At 56.0% G+C, this 16766-nt stretch overlaps 1 protein-coding gene across 1 annotated transcript in view; it reads right to left on the reverse strand.

Moving 5' to 3' along the window:
- Positions 1–2652: 2652 nt before the first annotated feature.
- Celsr1 (cadherin EGF LAG seven-pass G-type receptor 1) overlaps positions 2653–16766 on the reverse strand; it is a 148560-nt gene continuing 134446 nt past the window's right edge. Inside the window, exons 25-34 of the mRNA XM_004650392.2 lie at positions 10888–11062; positions 7620–7732; positions 7185–7264; positions 5566–5692; positions 5037–5162; positions 4532–4626; positions 4165–4268; positions 3828–3977; positions 3192–3425; positions 2653–2918 (exon numbers count right to left, since the gene is read on the reverse strand). Of these exons, the coding sequence (XP_004650449.2) occupies positions 2653–2918; positions 3192–3425; positions 3828–3977; positions 4165–4268; positions 4532–4626; positions 5037–5162; positions 5566–5692; positions 7185–7264; positions 7620–7732; positions 10888–11062 (1470 nt within the window). The remainder of the gene's footprint in view (positions 2919–3191; positions 3426–3827; positions 3978–4164; positions 4269–4531; positions 4627–5036; positions 5163–5565; positions 5693–7184; positions 7265–7619; positions 7733–10887; positions 11063–16766) is intronic.

Below are 16766 nucleotides of genomic sequence, written 5' to 3' on the forward strand. Positions count from 1 at the left end.
GGGCCAGCCAGGGAGATGCTCAGTTGAAGAAGTGCTTGCTAGGGACCAGAGCTGGGTATGTTGTCCCATACTTGTAATCCTACTGGGTCTCTTGAGGCAAGCTGGCTAGTCGAACCAAATTGTAGAGTTCCATGTTCAGTGAGAGACCTTGTCTCAAAAATAAGGTGGAGGCTGGAGGGATGGCATAGTGGTTAAGGCATTTGCCTGCAAAGCCAAAGGACCTAGGTTCGATTCCCCAGGACCCATGTTAGCCAGATGCACAAGGGGTACATGCATCTGGAGTGTTTGCAACGGCTTGAGGCCCTGGTGCGCCCATTCTCTCTTTGTCAAATAAAAACATTTGTCAAAAAATAATAATAAGGTGGAGAGTGGATGAGGAAGACACCTGATGTAGAACTCTGTTTCCACCCACACGCACCAGCATGTGCCCAGCATGAATGTAGACACATGTACGTAGATGCACACACCTTGCAAAAACAGGAAGCCCTGGCAGCTTGAGAATAAAGTTCTGTAAAGACATCTGTACCCCACAAGTGGCCTAACACTCTCAACAGTCTTCCCTGCCTTTCAGGGAGCCAGAGCAGGGACAGGGGCCACAACACACAACTAAGCACAGGTACAAATCCAAAAATCTTAATTTATTGAAGACGCCTCTCGTTTGTGTGGTCATTCCAGTGATGAGCATTAATAAATACACATGTTTTTTTTTTAAACCCTCCAGTGTCTAATCTCTCTGTAAAATCTTAGGTCATAAAAATAGGTTTAAATTTTTCTTACCTCAATAAAACTGAGTTTTCTCTTTTTTGTAACAGTTCTAATCAAATTTAAAATGGCAGATGCAATATCCGGTTGGGAACTGTAAGTGGTCACAGGAAAACAGTGTCCCAACTCCTAGGACATGAAGCCCGATGTGCTCAGGTCATTCTTGGTGGCCGTGGCGTCCTCCCAGGCCAGTCCCTTGGGCCTCGCTCTAGCCTCACGGTCGCATGCGGTCTTGGGCCGTTCACATGTGCTTCTCTAAGCTGCCTGCATGCCCATCAGAGCAAGACCTAAAACTCTTTACTGGATTCTCATTTTATGGTTTCTCGTATTTGAAAGCAGCTGTGCTGATCATGTATTTGGACACCTGATGAACAAAAACGTTGAAATAAGCATGCCTGAATAATCCTGGGCTCCAGTCCACAACCCCTGGGGCCTCTGCTAGTGGCTACAGCGAGATGGTCACAGAGTCTTCGGTGTGAGTTTCCAAAAAGCGTTTGGTAACCATTGAGAAGTGTGGCCATGGCTTTGTTCCTTTGCACAATTGGCTATTTGAAGCAAAATGATGTAATTGGTCAGACTTTGGAGGTGGGGCCCCAGCCTGCCCAGAGAACTCTGGGATCTAAAGGAGCTAGAAAATTGGCAGGAAGGAATGTGACATCCTGGAAGACCTTGTGGCTCTGTCTGAATCGGGAACGTGTGAACGCTCTGAGATCCCACCAGGAGCGGGTAGGAGGGACAAAAGAATTCCCTCCCAGTACCAGGCTGACTGGGAAACGTTCCAGGGAGGCCCTGCTGGGTCTGGAGTGGGCCCTGCACAGGGATGGGTGGGGAGGGGGTGGCAGAGCAGTTGGGGACTGGTGGGTGTGTGAGATCACAGCTGTGGTGACCACATGCCACGACCCAGCCCTGTTCTGGGTCCCCACTTGGGACGATGGGCGCAGAGGGCATGCACTCAGGAGCCCAGTGGGACACAAACCCCCTGGATTACTGGTGGGAAGCAGCTGCAGGAATTTCTCATGGTCATGTCCTCTGCACCTGGAGTCTAGGACCAGCTGTGTTGATGCATTCCACATTCAAGCACAACCATGTAATCTTCCGTAGGCAGAGCAGCGAGACCATTCCACAACCCTCCCTGTGTCAACAGTCAGCACAACGCACAACACACAGCTTCTCATCTCCAAGTCGGGGCAGATCTGTAAGTGTTTACACACATCTCAGCATAGCAGAGCAATTCCCTTTCAGACACAGGGTCCCTTTCAAAGGGCTGTGAGGCTGCTGACCATGGCCCAGTACTGCAGGGAGATGTCCACGTGGGTGGCCTGACCTTGGTCTGGGCCTAGCATCCCTGACCCTTGGTGAGCCTAGCCTGGAGACTGTAGCCAAGGCCAGCTCAGGCTCTGGCTTTTGTGCTGGGCCCCTCCTGGACAGGGCCACAGCATGACTGGGGCTCTGCCTGCAGTCTGAGGACAGAACAGTGCTGGCCCGAAGTCCGTGACTCCCTCGAGACGTGCCTGCAGCTTTGACACTTGTCACAGGGACTGATGGACCCTGAGCCCCAAGAGGGGTCGAGGGTTTCACGTGTGGACTTCCTGCGTGGAGCTCACACACGGGGCCGGCTTGGCTCTACAGCAGCAGCCCCACAGCCTCCAGGTCTGAGGGCTTGACAGCTGGCTGACGGCCGTGACGGTGCCTCACGATTTCCTGATGATTCAAATTGAAGTTTCGTTACTGCCTCTGTGTGTGGGAAGAATTACCAGGTGGGTGGAGGGTCAGTGAGGGCAGTGGCTGGGTGGGGTCCAGAAAGTGGTGCAAGGGCACCCCCCCACACAGGGAGGCCATGGGCTCCAGGGGCCTCATACAGGAGGCTGAGGCCCTGGAAACCGACGCTACTTACTCGGAGTCGGAGCCGTTGGCCTGGGCGCTCCCTGTGCGCACGTTCATGGCCATGCCATTGAGATGCTCACGGCCAGCCTCCCTCCGCGGGGTCTTGATGGTGATGACGCAGTCAGCGGTTCGGACCCCATCACCAGAGCCCAGGGAGGATGTGCGTGAGGACGCGGGGCTCTGCTCACAGTCAGCCAGCTTCTCCCGCAGCCGGCACTTCAAAGGCTGCTCAGGCAGCGGGGGTGGGTAGGTGACTTTGTTTTTCAAGATGCCTAGGAAGAGAGATGCGGCTGTCACGTCCCTCGAGGCGGCCACTGGTGCAGCAGGCTCAGTGAGGGATGGATGGTCCTGGTGGCTTGGCCAGTGTCCTTCCTTCCTGGTTCTCAAAGGCGGCTGGGCTGACCTGCCCAGGTGTCCCCCCCCCCCACCCGCCGTATCCTCCAGAAGGTCTTGCCCCTTGCAGGACTGCACCCCACGTTGTTCCCCCCTCTGGACAAAGGTTTGCTCCAGGGACAGCAGGAACCCCCACCACCACCACCAGGTACCTTTTCTTTGCTCTGGGGGCTGGCTGCTAAACACGGCTGCAGACTTGGCCAGGACCCCACTCTCTGGGTCGGGGGTCCGGTTGCCACAGTGGTTGACTTGCTCCTGCCGGTGCAGCTCCACGCTGACCCTGGTCTCCACTTTCAGGTGGGGCTCAGTGTCCGGCTCCTCACTGTCACTTCCAGCTAGGCTCTCCTCCGGCCAGCCAGCTGGGATGTGGTTAGCTAGAGCATCCGCTAAGATACGAGAATGACGCTTAGCCCGGCCTCTCTGTGACCACACACCTACACTGTCCAAGGTCTGGTGGACTCAGAGTGTCTTTCACCCTCTGCTCTCTGATCTGAGGGCTGGCAGGGCTGTACCCTGATAGGGACAGTCCTGACACTGGCAGTCTCCCACTGGAATCCCACCGCTGTACCCAACGCTGGGAGCCACGTGCTGGCTGCCCTTTGTCAGTCTTGCCTGGCCCTTGAGCGAATGTAGAGAAATTCAGAGTTCCAGCTTCTGCCCAGCAGATGGCATGGGAGGGGCATGACTTTCTGGAGCCTGAACTCCCTCTGAGCTGTCCTGTGTGTCTGGGCGGGTCCTGGAGGCAGAGGCCGCTAGCCATGTCACAGCCTAACCTGCCCGTTGCTCACCTTTGGGGGTGCTATGAACGGGGCCCCCAGAGGGGTCCCACTTGTCCTCAGCCTCCGCAGCGTCGTCCTCACTGTCTGACGAGTGTGATGACGCGTACGAGCTGCTCTGGTCGTCCAGGGACAGCTCACTGTCCGAATCGGAGTCTGGGCCTACGGGGCGGGGGCCAGAGGGGACAAGGAGCGCTCAGGCCCACGGCCACTGGCCCTTGGGCATGACGAGGCCACCAACATTTCCTCCCGGGTGTGTTTTCCAGTGCCCTAGTAGACAGGGATGGGGAAGGGTGGGGGCCAACCAAAAATGGTCAGGGGCTCCAATGCCCGCCAGGGTAAACCATACCATGGGGCTTCTTGGAGCTCCTAGGGATGAAGGACGAATCTGGCTCCCCGTGGCCACCACGTGCTGGCCCAGAGGACACACTGAGCTTCTGGACTCCTTCATCCCTAGATCGAAGGGAAACGGGGGCTCAGGACTATCTCTCCAAGACAGTGATGGGCCATAATGTCACAGAGCACCCACCACAGCAGGTCACACACGGCTCTGGAAGATTCCCTACATCCACCTCAACCATACTCTAATTAATAGCACAGAAGAAACAGCCTCCCAGCACATGGGGGAAAGGCTGCTTAACCCAAGCAGCAGGACTCACACCCAGGGCAGCTGGCCACCCCGCCCCCTAAGAGCACCACGAGCATGGCCGCCTGACCTGGTGGTGCTGTCCAGCGAGGCCGTAGACTCCCCCAGGGCCGTGCGCAGCATGTCCGGCCCTTCGCTGTACGTGTGGTTGCAGTTGAGGGAACGCTACGGGAAGCAGAGGGTCGCTGGTGAGCACAGGCCTGCGTGACGGCTGCAGAGGTCTCTGTCCCCTCACTGTCCCCGGGCTGGCACCGACTCAGCCCATGCATGATGTGGAAGGGGCCACGCAGGGACCCTGTGCTGCACCCGCACCCCTGAGCCTGGCCCGCACGGTCGTCACGGCCCCTGTCCTAGTTCCAGTTCCTCCACACCTCGCGTGTGGGACTGTGTTGGAAAGAGACCCCGCTGGACCGATCTGCTCATGTTCCCAGAAGACATTAGGATCCCTGTGACGCCATGGATGGCTCTGAGACATGAAGACTGCAGACCCCATGTTTGGCCCTCAAAGCCCCTCCCCCCGCCCGTGAGCAGTGTCGCCGGTTCCCAGGGTTAGAGCGGTCCCTTCCGCCGCCTACCGTCAGCAGAGTGGCCCTCGTGGTGGCCGAGTCGTCCAGGTGCAGCCGCTTCCCAGCCAGCACGGCCCTCAGGCGCTTCCGCACCTCTCTGTGGAGCACACAGTGGAACAGGAGGACGAAGACGCCCTGGAAGGAGGTGGGCGGTGGGGCGCCGTGACTCTCAGGCCCCGACACTGAAACTCCAGGCACAGGGCTGCCAGTGACAAGGCCCATCCCAGGCTTCCCCTCCTGGGGCTGCTGTCTGCTTGCCAGGAAAGACTCGGGAACTGAGACTCTTGGCCAGGGCAGCAAGTAGGTAGCCTTGGTGTGAATTTAAAGGGCCACCTCCCTCTGGGTCACCAGCAGGCTTTGGGCCAGCCTTCAGTGGCAGAGCGGAGCGGCCCAGCCTTGTCCTACCTGAGCCATGGCAAGGCCCCGGCAGACACGGGCCCCGAGGCCGGGTGGGGAAGGGCCGGGCCAGGTGGGGAGCGCCGCTCCGTGGCAGGCAGGACCCCGCACACAGGCCGCAGTGGTCCCGCGGGACACCTACCTGCAAGCAGCTGAAGGCCGCGAAGAGGTAGTGAAAGCTGAGGGCGTCGCTGTTCACGGCCAGCAGCCCCAGCAGCCAGGTGGCGCTGACGAGCAGCAGCAGGAGGAAGGCGGTCCTCAACAGGGAGCTGTGGGAGAGCGGGTGACCGCGGCTCTCCTCCCGTCTCTCTGTCCACGCACACGTGCGTCCATCCGTCCACCCTCCACATCCACCTGCCATCCCACACCCACTCACCCGCTTGTCCAGTACTCGTCCAACTGACCCACCCATCTAACCAACTGCCCACATCCCTGCTTCAACAAGAAACATGCCAGGCAGAAGTCATGCTGCTGGGAGTGGGGGCAGGAGAGGACAGTCGAAGCACAAGCTGACCGGGCGTGGGGCGCGCGCCTTGAACCCCAGCACTCGGGAGGCAGAGGTAGGAAGATCACCGTGGGTTCGAGGCCACCCTGAGACTCCATAGTGAATTCCAGGGCAGCCTGGGCTACAGTGAGACCCTACCTCAGAAAAACAAAAACCAAGCTAATAAATGGGCCAGTACCCATAGCACTACCTAACATGACCCAGGTCTGCCCTGGTATCTGCTGTACGAGGCTGAGCTACTGTTGTGAAGTGAGAAAGTGAGAGAACACCAGAGAGGCCGGTGGGGGGGTCAGCGCCTATGTGAGGGCACATGTATGTGCGTGTGTGTGTGTGTATAAACTCGTGTGCCACAGGCAGTAACTTTCCTGCTCTGCGCCTCAGTCTCCCCACTGCTAAAAGAGGACAACATCCCCTGGTCGGGCTGTGGAGGGGCTCTGTGTCCATCTGAGTGAGAGTCAGGGAGGGACCTGGAGACAGAAGGACCAGCTAGCCATCGCCTTTGGGCCTGGCATCTGCCTACCCTCTTTGCCTTTCCACTTCAGAACCTGCTCCCTTCTCTCGGCTGGGAGGCTGGTACACTTCTGCTGCCCCAGGGTCCTCCTCCACCATCCCTTCACCTCCCCCTGGCCTGGTTTCCTGTCTGCCAGCCCCTGGCCACCTCAAAGACACCCTCTGTCACCCTCCCCTGACCCTCTTGCCCCTGGATACTCTGTTGGTCCTATCATTGCTCCCTTGCTCCTTCGGGGCATGGTGGTCCTCTCTCTCTCTCTCTCTGCACCCCTAGGATCCTGGACATCCCCTTCTAGGCTGCACTCTCTCACTAGGGGTTCCCTCCACTACTAAGGCCCAAGCATCACTGACACTATCAACCCATTGCAGCCACCTGCTTGATTCTACCCCAACACGGACCACGTGTCTGATTCGCAGCATGGGCCCCTTTCTTTCCCACTCCATCCCTTTTCTCCAGTTCCTGTGGCCCGGCCTGTCCCAGAGCCTGAATGTCCTGCCCCCCCCCCAGCTAATTCAGCGGGGTGCCTTGCAGATACACGCCAGTAGCACCCCTGCAGGTCCTGGGGTGGCCCTACCCCGGGCTAGCCCACCTCCCTGGTGGGTGAGCAGGGCAACAGGCTCTGCTGAATGCATACTCTGGGCATTTGACAGGGAGGGGGAGGGAGGGTCCCGGGGTCCAGCTGAAAGACTGGTTGGATAGCTCAGCACTAAGTCCCACCCACAGGCCAGGTTCAGCCCCAACTTACACAACCCCTTTTCTTTCATAATAATGGTGCTTTCTTTGGCAGGAAACCTTTGCAGACAGGACAAAAATGGCCGTGTTGATCTGGAAAGCAACAGTGAGAGCGTTAGGGCGCAGACTCTTCACCTGGGCCTCGCTGTTGTCTCAAGTCAGATGCTGCTGCGGGCCCGCATCTGCGGCTGGTCACGAGGCCTCAGCCCAGGACGACCCGGCCGGCTTCCGGGCTGTCTGTGCACGGAGGCTTCCTAGTGCATGTAAGGCATGCCCCTGGGATCTGAGGATAAGACTGCAAAGCAAGCTGCAAGCTCCAGTGGCCATTACACAAGGTGAGTGCTTCTTGCCCAGCCTGGCCACCCTGCTGACCCCATCCAACTTGTCCTGGGCCACCTGTGTCCCTGTGTTCTGAGAATGAGAGGTCTGGGAAGACCCTAACACTTACTATTACAACCATTCCGACGGGGCCAGCAAAGCTCCAGATCAGCGTGTCGTGAAGGGACAGCCAGCAGAAGTCGGGGTTTCCGTAGCCCTGTGGGTCCAGGCCAACTGCCAGTCCTGCACAAACCAGTGAGGCAGAGGATGGTGTGAGCCACAGGCCTGGATGAACACCCACCTACCCACCCTGGAGGAGAGCTAAGGCCAGCCAGGCCAGGCCCCAGGGCCATCCTCCTCACATCAAGGAGGCTGAAATGCCAGCGAGCTCCTCAGCTAACCAGAGGCTGGCTACTCCCTGCCACCTGGACAGCAGTAGCCTCACCCACCACGAGGGAGTCCTGCCAAGGAGGGCCAGAGACGCGGGCTGCGGTGGAGGAGCAGGAACAGGGACAGCGTTCACTGAGGAGGGCCAGATGGCCAACCCCACTGACCCAGGGGGCAGGGGAGAAGCGGCTGCCCGGGACAGTGGGTGGATATCTGTGCACACACGGATGGCACATACACGGACGGGCGTTCACACACTCAACTGCCCATCTGCATCACACTTGGGATTGCTGTGCACATGGGCATCCTTGTGTCACCCAGGAGCAACAATTTCTGTAATGACTGGGTGGTGACAAGCTAGATGGCTAGGTGAGGACCACCTGTTCGCACAGCACCAGAAAGGGGAAGTTTGAGGGAATGTCTTCAGTGCTGATCTTGTTTAAGACAAACGGGTGGTCTGGCCACTCGGGTGTACCCTGCTGGCTCCTTCCTGTAGCTTCCTTGACTCAAGCCTAGATTGTTTCAACCCCTGCTGTCCCTACTTAAATCTTTAAAAGATTATGTTCTCTGCTGCTTAAAATCATCCAATAGGGATCTGGGAAGATGGCTCAGAGATTAAAGACATTTTTTTTTTCTTTTTGGTTTTTTGAGGTAGGGTCTCACTCTAGCCCAGGCTGGCCTGGAATTCACTCTGTCGTCTCAGGGTGGCCTTGAACTCATGGCAATCCTCCTACCTCTGCCTCCGGAGTGCTGGGATTAAAGGTGTGTGCCACCACGCCCAGCTCTTTTTTTTTTTTTTTCCACAAAACCTGCTGGCCCAGGTTCCATTCTCAAGCCACCCATGTAAACCAAACACAAAAAGTGGCCAAGGGCTGGAGAGATAGCTTAGTGGTTAAGGTGCTTGCCTGCAAAGCCAAGAACCTAGGTTCAATTCCCCAGGATCCACACAAGCAAGATGCACAAGGTGTCACATGTGTCTAGTCTAGAGTTTGTTTGCAGTGGCTGGAGGCCCTGGCGTGCCCATTCTTTCTCTCTCTCTCTGCCTCTTTTTTTTTCTCTCTCTCTCAAATACATAAATAAAAAATAAGATACTTCTTTAAAAAGTGGTCAAGTGTCATTTGTTTATAATGGCAAGATGCCCTGGGTGACAATACACATAAAAATATATGCGCAAGTAAATAAATATATATATATATATATATATTTTTTTTGGTTTTTCGAGGTAGGGTCTCACTCTGGTCCAGGCTGACCTGGAATTAACTCTGTAGTCTCAGGGTGGCCTTGAACTCATGGCGATCCTCCTACCTCTGCCTCCCGAGTGCTGGGATTAAAGGCGTGCGCCACCACGCCCGGCTTAAATAAATATTTTTAATTTGTAAAAGTAATTAAAATGTACCCTTTGATAACTTCCCACCACTCAGTGAGTGGCCTCAGGGGACTGTGCAGTGAGACCCTGGGAGGCTGGAGCCCAGGCAGCGCCCCAGCACTTGGCTCTAAGGACGTCCCAGCTTGCACACTCTGCGCAGGCGCTGGCACCCCACCACTACACATCCTGGCCCTCCAGGTCAGGAACAAGTGGCATTTTCTCTGAGGAGCCCCCTGCCCTGCTCCAGGTGACAGCAGGTCTCCCTGTTCACCCTCGCACCTCAAGCTCACTGCCCCCTTCTATGCAGATTGTCACCTGACCCTGGAGCCAGGTGGGCCTCTGTTGAGCAGCCCTCTGTCGTGAAGGGGAGATTCCCTGAGGACCAAGGCCTGGCCACCCTCTGGCTGTTCTGACCCCAGGCTGACAAGAGGCTGGGCATAAAGGGGCACTCAGCCAGTGGGCGAGCGAATCAATGAGAGAAAGTGAGTGCGCCCAGGTCCTGCAAGGTGCCTGGGCAGCTGAGACTTGCAGGGACTGAAAACTGAGTGTAGAAAAAGGCCCAGAGGTGGGGCTGGGGTCACCCTGATATAAGACAGCCTGACAAGGTGGCTGTCACAGACCCAGAACTTCATCCACCTGAGGTCCTTGAGCATTTGCAAAACCAAACAAAACTTTTTAAAGCAAGTTATTAATATGGACTGTCTGGATCTGGGCTGTGATGCCTTCAGGAGGCAATGGTATTTCCCATGTGCAACCTGACAGAGACCATAAGGAGACCTCTGAGTGAGACCCCAAGACGGCGTCTACATCAAGAAGCTCATAAACGCATTCCAGGGAGTGTTCCTCATTCAGTATTCCCAGCATGATACCTGACCCACACCAAGATATCCGTCTCAAGAGATAGGAAGGTGGCTGCCGGGGGGGGGGGGGGGGGGCATCTGACACACATCACGGTCGCCAGCCTCTGTGTCTCCACATGAAAGTGCAAACATCCCCCCCCCCCCCGCATCCCTTGCAGTGAGAGGATGTGTCACATCTGAACCCTGGGGCCCCAGGCTTCTGTGAGGGAGCGCAGAGGGCAGTCAGTCACCAGTGACATTGCAGACACTGGTGACAGCAGCCTCCTGAGTACCTCTGCCCTCAAGCTGTCTGGTCCCTGCAAGCCAGCGGCTGCCAGGAAGGGGTTTTAGTTCTTCCTGGTGAGAATAGAAGTGGGATCTTCCTCAATAGGAAGCAAACAGCGGCTTTCTGATATTTAACGAAGTGTGCTGACAAAGTTTGTGTGGACAGGTGGTCCTCACCGAGCTTGTTATCCAATCATTAGAATAGATGTATTCACTCACCCACCCACCCCCTACCCACTCACCTCACTCACCTATCCATCCCCCCATGCATCTACCCACTCCCCCACTGGCCCACCCACCCATCCGCCCCCCACTTAACTGCCCACCCCCCATCCACTAACCCACCCTCCCATTTGTCAGCCCACCTCCCTGTGCAGAAAGCATCGCCTGGGTGGGCCCAGAGCAGCTGCCCATGTGTGCACAGGCCAACATGCAGGGCCAGGAGAGAGGGAAGGACGGCCGGCCCAGGGAAGTCTGTCTTTCTGCAGAGCACCCCGTCAGGGCTGCCTGCGTGTCCTCACCTGTGACGACGGCCGGGATGCCCCAGCCCACCACGTGGTAAAACCTCATGGGGCCCGCGTCGATGTTGCGCACCTCGGTCAGCATGCGGTACACGTGCAGGTTCTCCACTAGGGTCCAGGCGAAGGTGCTCATGGAGACATAGTGCAGGAGGATGGCCACCACTGTGCACAGGAACTGGTGGACAGAGGTCAGGGCTCAGAACACCCCCCCCAGGGCGCTGGGACCCAGAGAGGGGGCTTGGTGGTGGGGGACAGGATGCCAAATGGGCACCGAATCAGGCCACTCAGCAACAGGTGGGTCTCTTGAGTGGGTAAAAGGCAGCGAAGCAAGTGCTTTGCTTCCCCCACGTGACCCACCAGGAGTGGCCGAGTGCCAGCGAGCAGAGCAGCTACTGCTACCAACGTGGATGGTAGAGGAAGGCACCTGGGGGCTGTGCCCGAGGCCTCCTCCTCAGCCTGAGGCCCCGCCTTGAGTGCATACCGCTCAGGGACAACAGGTGGGCAGAGCACCTAATTTTGTTGAGAAGTTAGAAATATGTATTTTTGTAAGATGGCTCCAAATTTAAAAATATTAGCATCCAATTGAATTAAAAAAAACCAGGGCTGGGGAAATGGCTTAGCGGGTAAGGCGTTTGACTATAAAGCCTAAGGACCCCAGTTCGATTGCCAGGACCCATGTAAGCCAGATGCACAAGAGGGCGAATGCATCTGGAGTTCGTTTGCGGTGGCTGGAGGCTCTGGCATGACCATTCTCTCTCACTGCCTCTTCCTCTCTCTTAAATAAACAAAGTATTAAAAAAAAACACCATGGGGGGAGCCACATCCCTGATACTGAAAACTTAAAACAGGGGTAGTGATGAGTCCTAGGGGTGTAACATCTGCTGATGTCTGGAAAAATGTATATACTATGCTTATCAAACTGCCCAGTAAGCACTTCTTTTAATATTTATACCCTTATATTAACACTACTCTCACTTTGGGTAGAGAATCTTCTCTTTTCATATGGCAGTGACTTTGGGATGACTCAGAAGGTATCACAATGCTGGAAAGAAGTGACTGGAGTACTGAGTAACATCTTGATCACATCTTCCAAGGCTCAGGGTCTAATGCGGAAGAGGTGGCGGAAAGAATGTTAAGAGCCAAAGGAAGGGCAGGACTCTGTACAATATGCTCCCTCCAGACACAAAATGGCCTGGATATCCATGACCTCACAGTGCCTGACACTACATACACAAGACCATCATAAGAGGAGGAAAAGATCATGACATCAAAATAAAAGAGAGACTGACTGAGATGGGGAGGGGATATGATGGAGAATGGAGTTTCAAAGGGGAAAGTGGGGGGGGTAAGGGTATTACCATGGGATACTTTTTATAATCATGGAAAATATTAATAAATATTGAGAAAAAACCCAGTGCTATGGAGGTGTGTCTGCTCAGGCTGTGGCCTGTGGAATGAAGGGAGCTCCCGCAGCGACCTCACTGTCCTGTAGGAACAAGGACTTTATATTTTCTGCTGATGTAAGAACCGGGGGGAGGGGGGAACGTGGGGCTGTTTGCTCTGTCAAATGTCAAGTGCTGGGAAGCAGACCCTCAGCACCCACAGGTGGCTAAGGGAGAGCTGCCTTCCTCTGAGGGTGCTGAGCCAGCTGGGTAAGCCATTCCTTTCTGTCTGGACACAGGGGCAGGGCCTGGCCCTGAAGAGAGGCAGGGTGGGAAGGGCCGCTCTTCTCCCAGTGTCCAGCCCCTGCAGCCATTGGTGTTCCGGGATGAGACCTGTGATGATGTGGCCCAGAGCAGCTTCTGGGAGGACCTGTCCCAACCAGGACGCCCGGCCAACCAGCCGTAAGATGGCGACAGGTGGAGTAGGAGATGGGTGCACTAAAGGGGGACAAAGAGGAAGGCCCTCACCCCACCCTCAGGTGAGCACCCCTCAGCCACCTCCCAGTTGGGCCATGCCCACAGCTGACTTCGCCTGACCACACCCGCAGACACCCGCTCTGGCCCCACTCTCAGCCGGGCCCTACCCTGGCAAGTGCTCTGCGGCCGTCTATCAAGGCCAGCTTCCGGGGAGGGGCCTCATTTTCTTCCCCAGGGAAAAATCTCCCCAGCAGGTGCTCAGGAGGAGAGCCACCTCCCGACCCCATCCTCCACCGCCGGTGTTCAGGAACCTGGTCACTCCACCCTGAGGGGAGGTCACCAGAGCACAGGCTGGAGGGAACCCTGATGCTCCCAGGTCAGCCAGAGCTGGAGGGGACACAGATCACCATGGCCAGGTGCTCGCCGTGAATCAAGCCCTTGCGTGTGTGAGGGACCCTTGAACATTGACGCCTGTCACATGCAGCATGAAGCAGAGCCAGGGCAGAAGGAAAAACAAGGCATGGCTGGGACATGGCCTTGGCTGGTGTCAGGAAGCTCTGCGAGGGGCGAGTCTGGGCTGGGTGAGCCCGCACCGTGTGCCCGTTTCCTGAGTGGAAAGCTCTGGCTGGGTTAGAGGAAGGGGCGAGAAGGCTGGCTGGCTTGTTGCTGTAAGTAATGCAAATATAAACCTCACAATCACCACTGGAAAGGAAAGTACTAGAAATACAGCTTCTGAGATTTGGAAAGGCGTGAGCTCTTCTCCACGGAATGTTTTCCCAAGCACAGAAAAGACAACAGGGGCAACAGTAAATCATTTCAGCCTGTCAGGCTTCGGAGAGATGAAGAACCTCGCCCAGAGGTAGCACTGTGAATTTGGGGGGGGGGGTGGGGAAACCCAAACTATAAAAGCCAGGCACAACGCCCAAGCTCCTAGAACGACCCCCCTTCTGTTCTGTGTGCGTAAGCCTAGTCTGTGCCCACCGGGCCGGGGGAGCTCCACCAGGCCGGCGCTGAGTCCCGGGCGAGCCGATGGCCTCTCGGTGTGTCGCACACTGTACTTAGCTGACCAGACGGCCCGCGGCAGCTGGCTCTGCTCACCCTCGCTGCCCACCCTCAGAAGCACGCTTGCAGAGTCTCATCCGAACCTCGTAGTCTCCAGTGTGTTCCAAACATGCATGTGGGGGAAAGGGTAGGCCTGAAAAAGTGCTGTCCTGATTTGTGGGTGCCGGGAAGTAGGGCCACCCCTCAGGAGACCACGCCAGTATCTGGCCTTAAGAAACAGCAGGGACTTTTGGTCCCCACCCACAGCACATAGGCCCAGGACTTCGGTGGCTCTGCATGGAAGCCACTTGGTTCATCAGTGGAAAATCTCAAGGTCAGCCAGGGACATCCTATCTGGGAGGGAGGAGAGCCCATTGTGTCTCCTAAGGGGGGGGTGTCTAGCCCCACTCAGGGGGTTGGGAGGGGTCCCACTGCTTGGTGAGCTCATCTTCCCCTTCCTTCTTCCCAAAGGTTGCCCCCTCCCTAGCTGTAAGCCCAGACTCCATGTCTGCGTTCTGTGCTCTGTGGCCCCAGCGGATGTTTGGCTGCATAGGACGCCACCACTACGGTTGGTGTCCCTGCTGGCCGCTGCACCCTGGGCTGCCCTTAAAGCCACCCAGCCCCGCCTGCTGCTCTCCTCCAGCTTGCTGCTTTCGCTGCCACTCTGGTCCTGGACTTACCTACCTGGCCTGGGAGGAGCACACCTCTCTGGCTCCCTGCCAGCCCCTGTTCCACCCTCACATCTGACCTCCACCTGTCCGCACTGGCGCCGAGCTCTCCAGGGTGCCATACCACTTACAACCGGAAGATGGTGCTCTCCGGAGCTGCTCTGACCTCTTCTGGCCCTGATCTGGATCCCTTCCACTGGGTAGAAAGGCGATCTCTCAGCCTTGCCCTGAGCCCAACACGGCTCCCACCAGCCAGCAAGGGCAGCGTGGGCAGTGTTCTTGAGTCTGAATCTTTACATTTAATCTAAAGTGGTGTCTCTGTACCCAAGGGGTCTGCATCCAAGAGCATCAAACATTTGGGGAAAACGGCCTATATTGAAGGGTACATTCCCATGTCACTCTGTAAACAGTATAGTAGTCTATTTACAGAGCATTTGCATTGTGTTGGGACCAAGGAAGCTAGGGATGATGAAGGGTGCGTGGGAGAAAGCGCGGTTACATGTTGGTGCTACGCCGCCTGACACAGGGACGGGAGCATCTTCTAGAACAGTTCCTCGTGGGTATGGAGGGGCAGCGGCAGTGGTATTCCGTGGGAGCCCAGGGCAAGGCTGAAGCGACAGCCGTGGAAGTATGGGCGCGAGCAGCTGACCTTTCATCTCCCTAGGCCACCAGAGCCACTGTTTAGCAATGGGCTTCACACACGCACGCACGCACGCAGGCACACGCACACGCACATGCACACAGGCACATGCACACTCAGACCTGCAGTAGATTTGGGGCAGACAACCCACTAGGTATGGACAGATTGGGCCCTAACCTCTCAACGTTCAAAGTCTGTGTTGCGGGGAAGATCCATCCTCAGGCTCACAGGGAGGCAGCAGGAAGGGCCAAGTGCCCACCTCCACCTTGGGCAGCGAACTGGCTAAGTGTGGCTTCCTTCACCTTGAAAAAGCCACACTCCCCCTCCCAGCTTTGGGGATATTAATAAACGGATCATGGACTTGAGGCTTCCAGCACAGTCCCCATAGGGAACAGAGCTGACCCTGCCCGCGATCATCCAGTGGGCAGGACCCCTCATGTTGTAAAAGTCCCCCCGTACATGGAAAATCCCTTGCCACCAACTGGGAATGCCCAAAGCTGTGGCCACTGTCCTGGTGTGGGTTTTAGCCTTCCGTGCAGTCATGGTCACTGACAAGGACACTGGCACTGTCAAGAGCAGAAGCAAAGTGGACCTGTGCTGCCTCCTCCTTTCTCTCTGGGGCCACCTCGCTGGCCATAGCCTGTCCCTCCCTCCTGGGCTCCTCCACACCTCCCAGGCAAATATGTCACAACTGCTAGCAGCCTATAAAAACTTGGCCAGCCTCCTCTCCTTCTAGCCCCTGACACATGGTCCCTCTGAGGCTCCCCTGACCCCTTCTGCTCCTTTGTAAGTTATGTTTAGACACACCGGCTGGTGCCCAGGAATGCAGCCAACTGCCTACATGGTATTTCCAGTGGCAGCGGCTACCCTGCCGAACTCCCCGAACTGGTCACGTGATGCACCTCTGCTGTTTTAGATTTTTTTCTGTGCAATCAACTACGTCATGCATCCAATTTAGTAACGGTTCTGTTTATCTTCCAACTTTCACGTCTTTATTTCCTTCTGCATGTGGCACTTGGCAGACCCCCGAGGACCCAGGTGGCTAGTGTGGCAGCCAGGCAGGTTTCTGCCACGAGGGATCACAGCACCCTGAACTCGGGCTATCGACCCTGGTGGTACAGTGTGTCTGTGCGCCGGACCATGACTAGGTTACAGTCCTCTATTTCCAGCTTGTTCAAAGTTGTTCACTCTTTTCTTTCTAATCATGAATGGATATAAATTATATTTTAAAAAGTTTTGGGGCTGGGGAGATGACTCAGTGGTTAAAGGAGCATGCTTTCAAAAAGTTTCAGGCTAGAGAGATGGCTTAATGGTGAAAGCACTTGTGTGCGTAGCCTAAGGACTAGGTTTAATTTCCCAGTACTCATATAAGCCAGATGCCCAAGGTGGCACATGTGTCTGGAGTTCATTTGTAATAGCTAGAGGCCCTGGCACAGCCATTCTTTATCTGCCTTTTTCTCACAGATGAACAAATTAAATTAAAAACATTTTCAACACCTTATAAAAATTCCTTAAATGTACTAGTGATGAGAATGCCATTTGTAAATTTTTGTAAGCTGCTAAATTGCCTTTGCATCCCTAAAACACACGCAGCTGGGCACCATCGTTTATGTAGACACAGATGCCAGTTATTCAGTAGTGCGAGGGCTGTTCAAGATGCCCACATCTTAG

The sequence above is a fragment of the Jaculus jaculus genome, chromosome 6 (genome assembly GCF_020740685.1).
Source record: "Jaculus jaculus isolate mJacJac1 chromosome 6, mJacJac1.mat.Y.cur, whole genome shotgun sequence".
NCBI lineage: Eukaryota > Metazoa > Chordata > Mammalia > Rodentia > Dipodidae > Jaculus > Jaculus jaculus.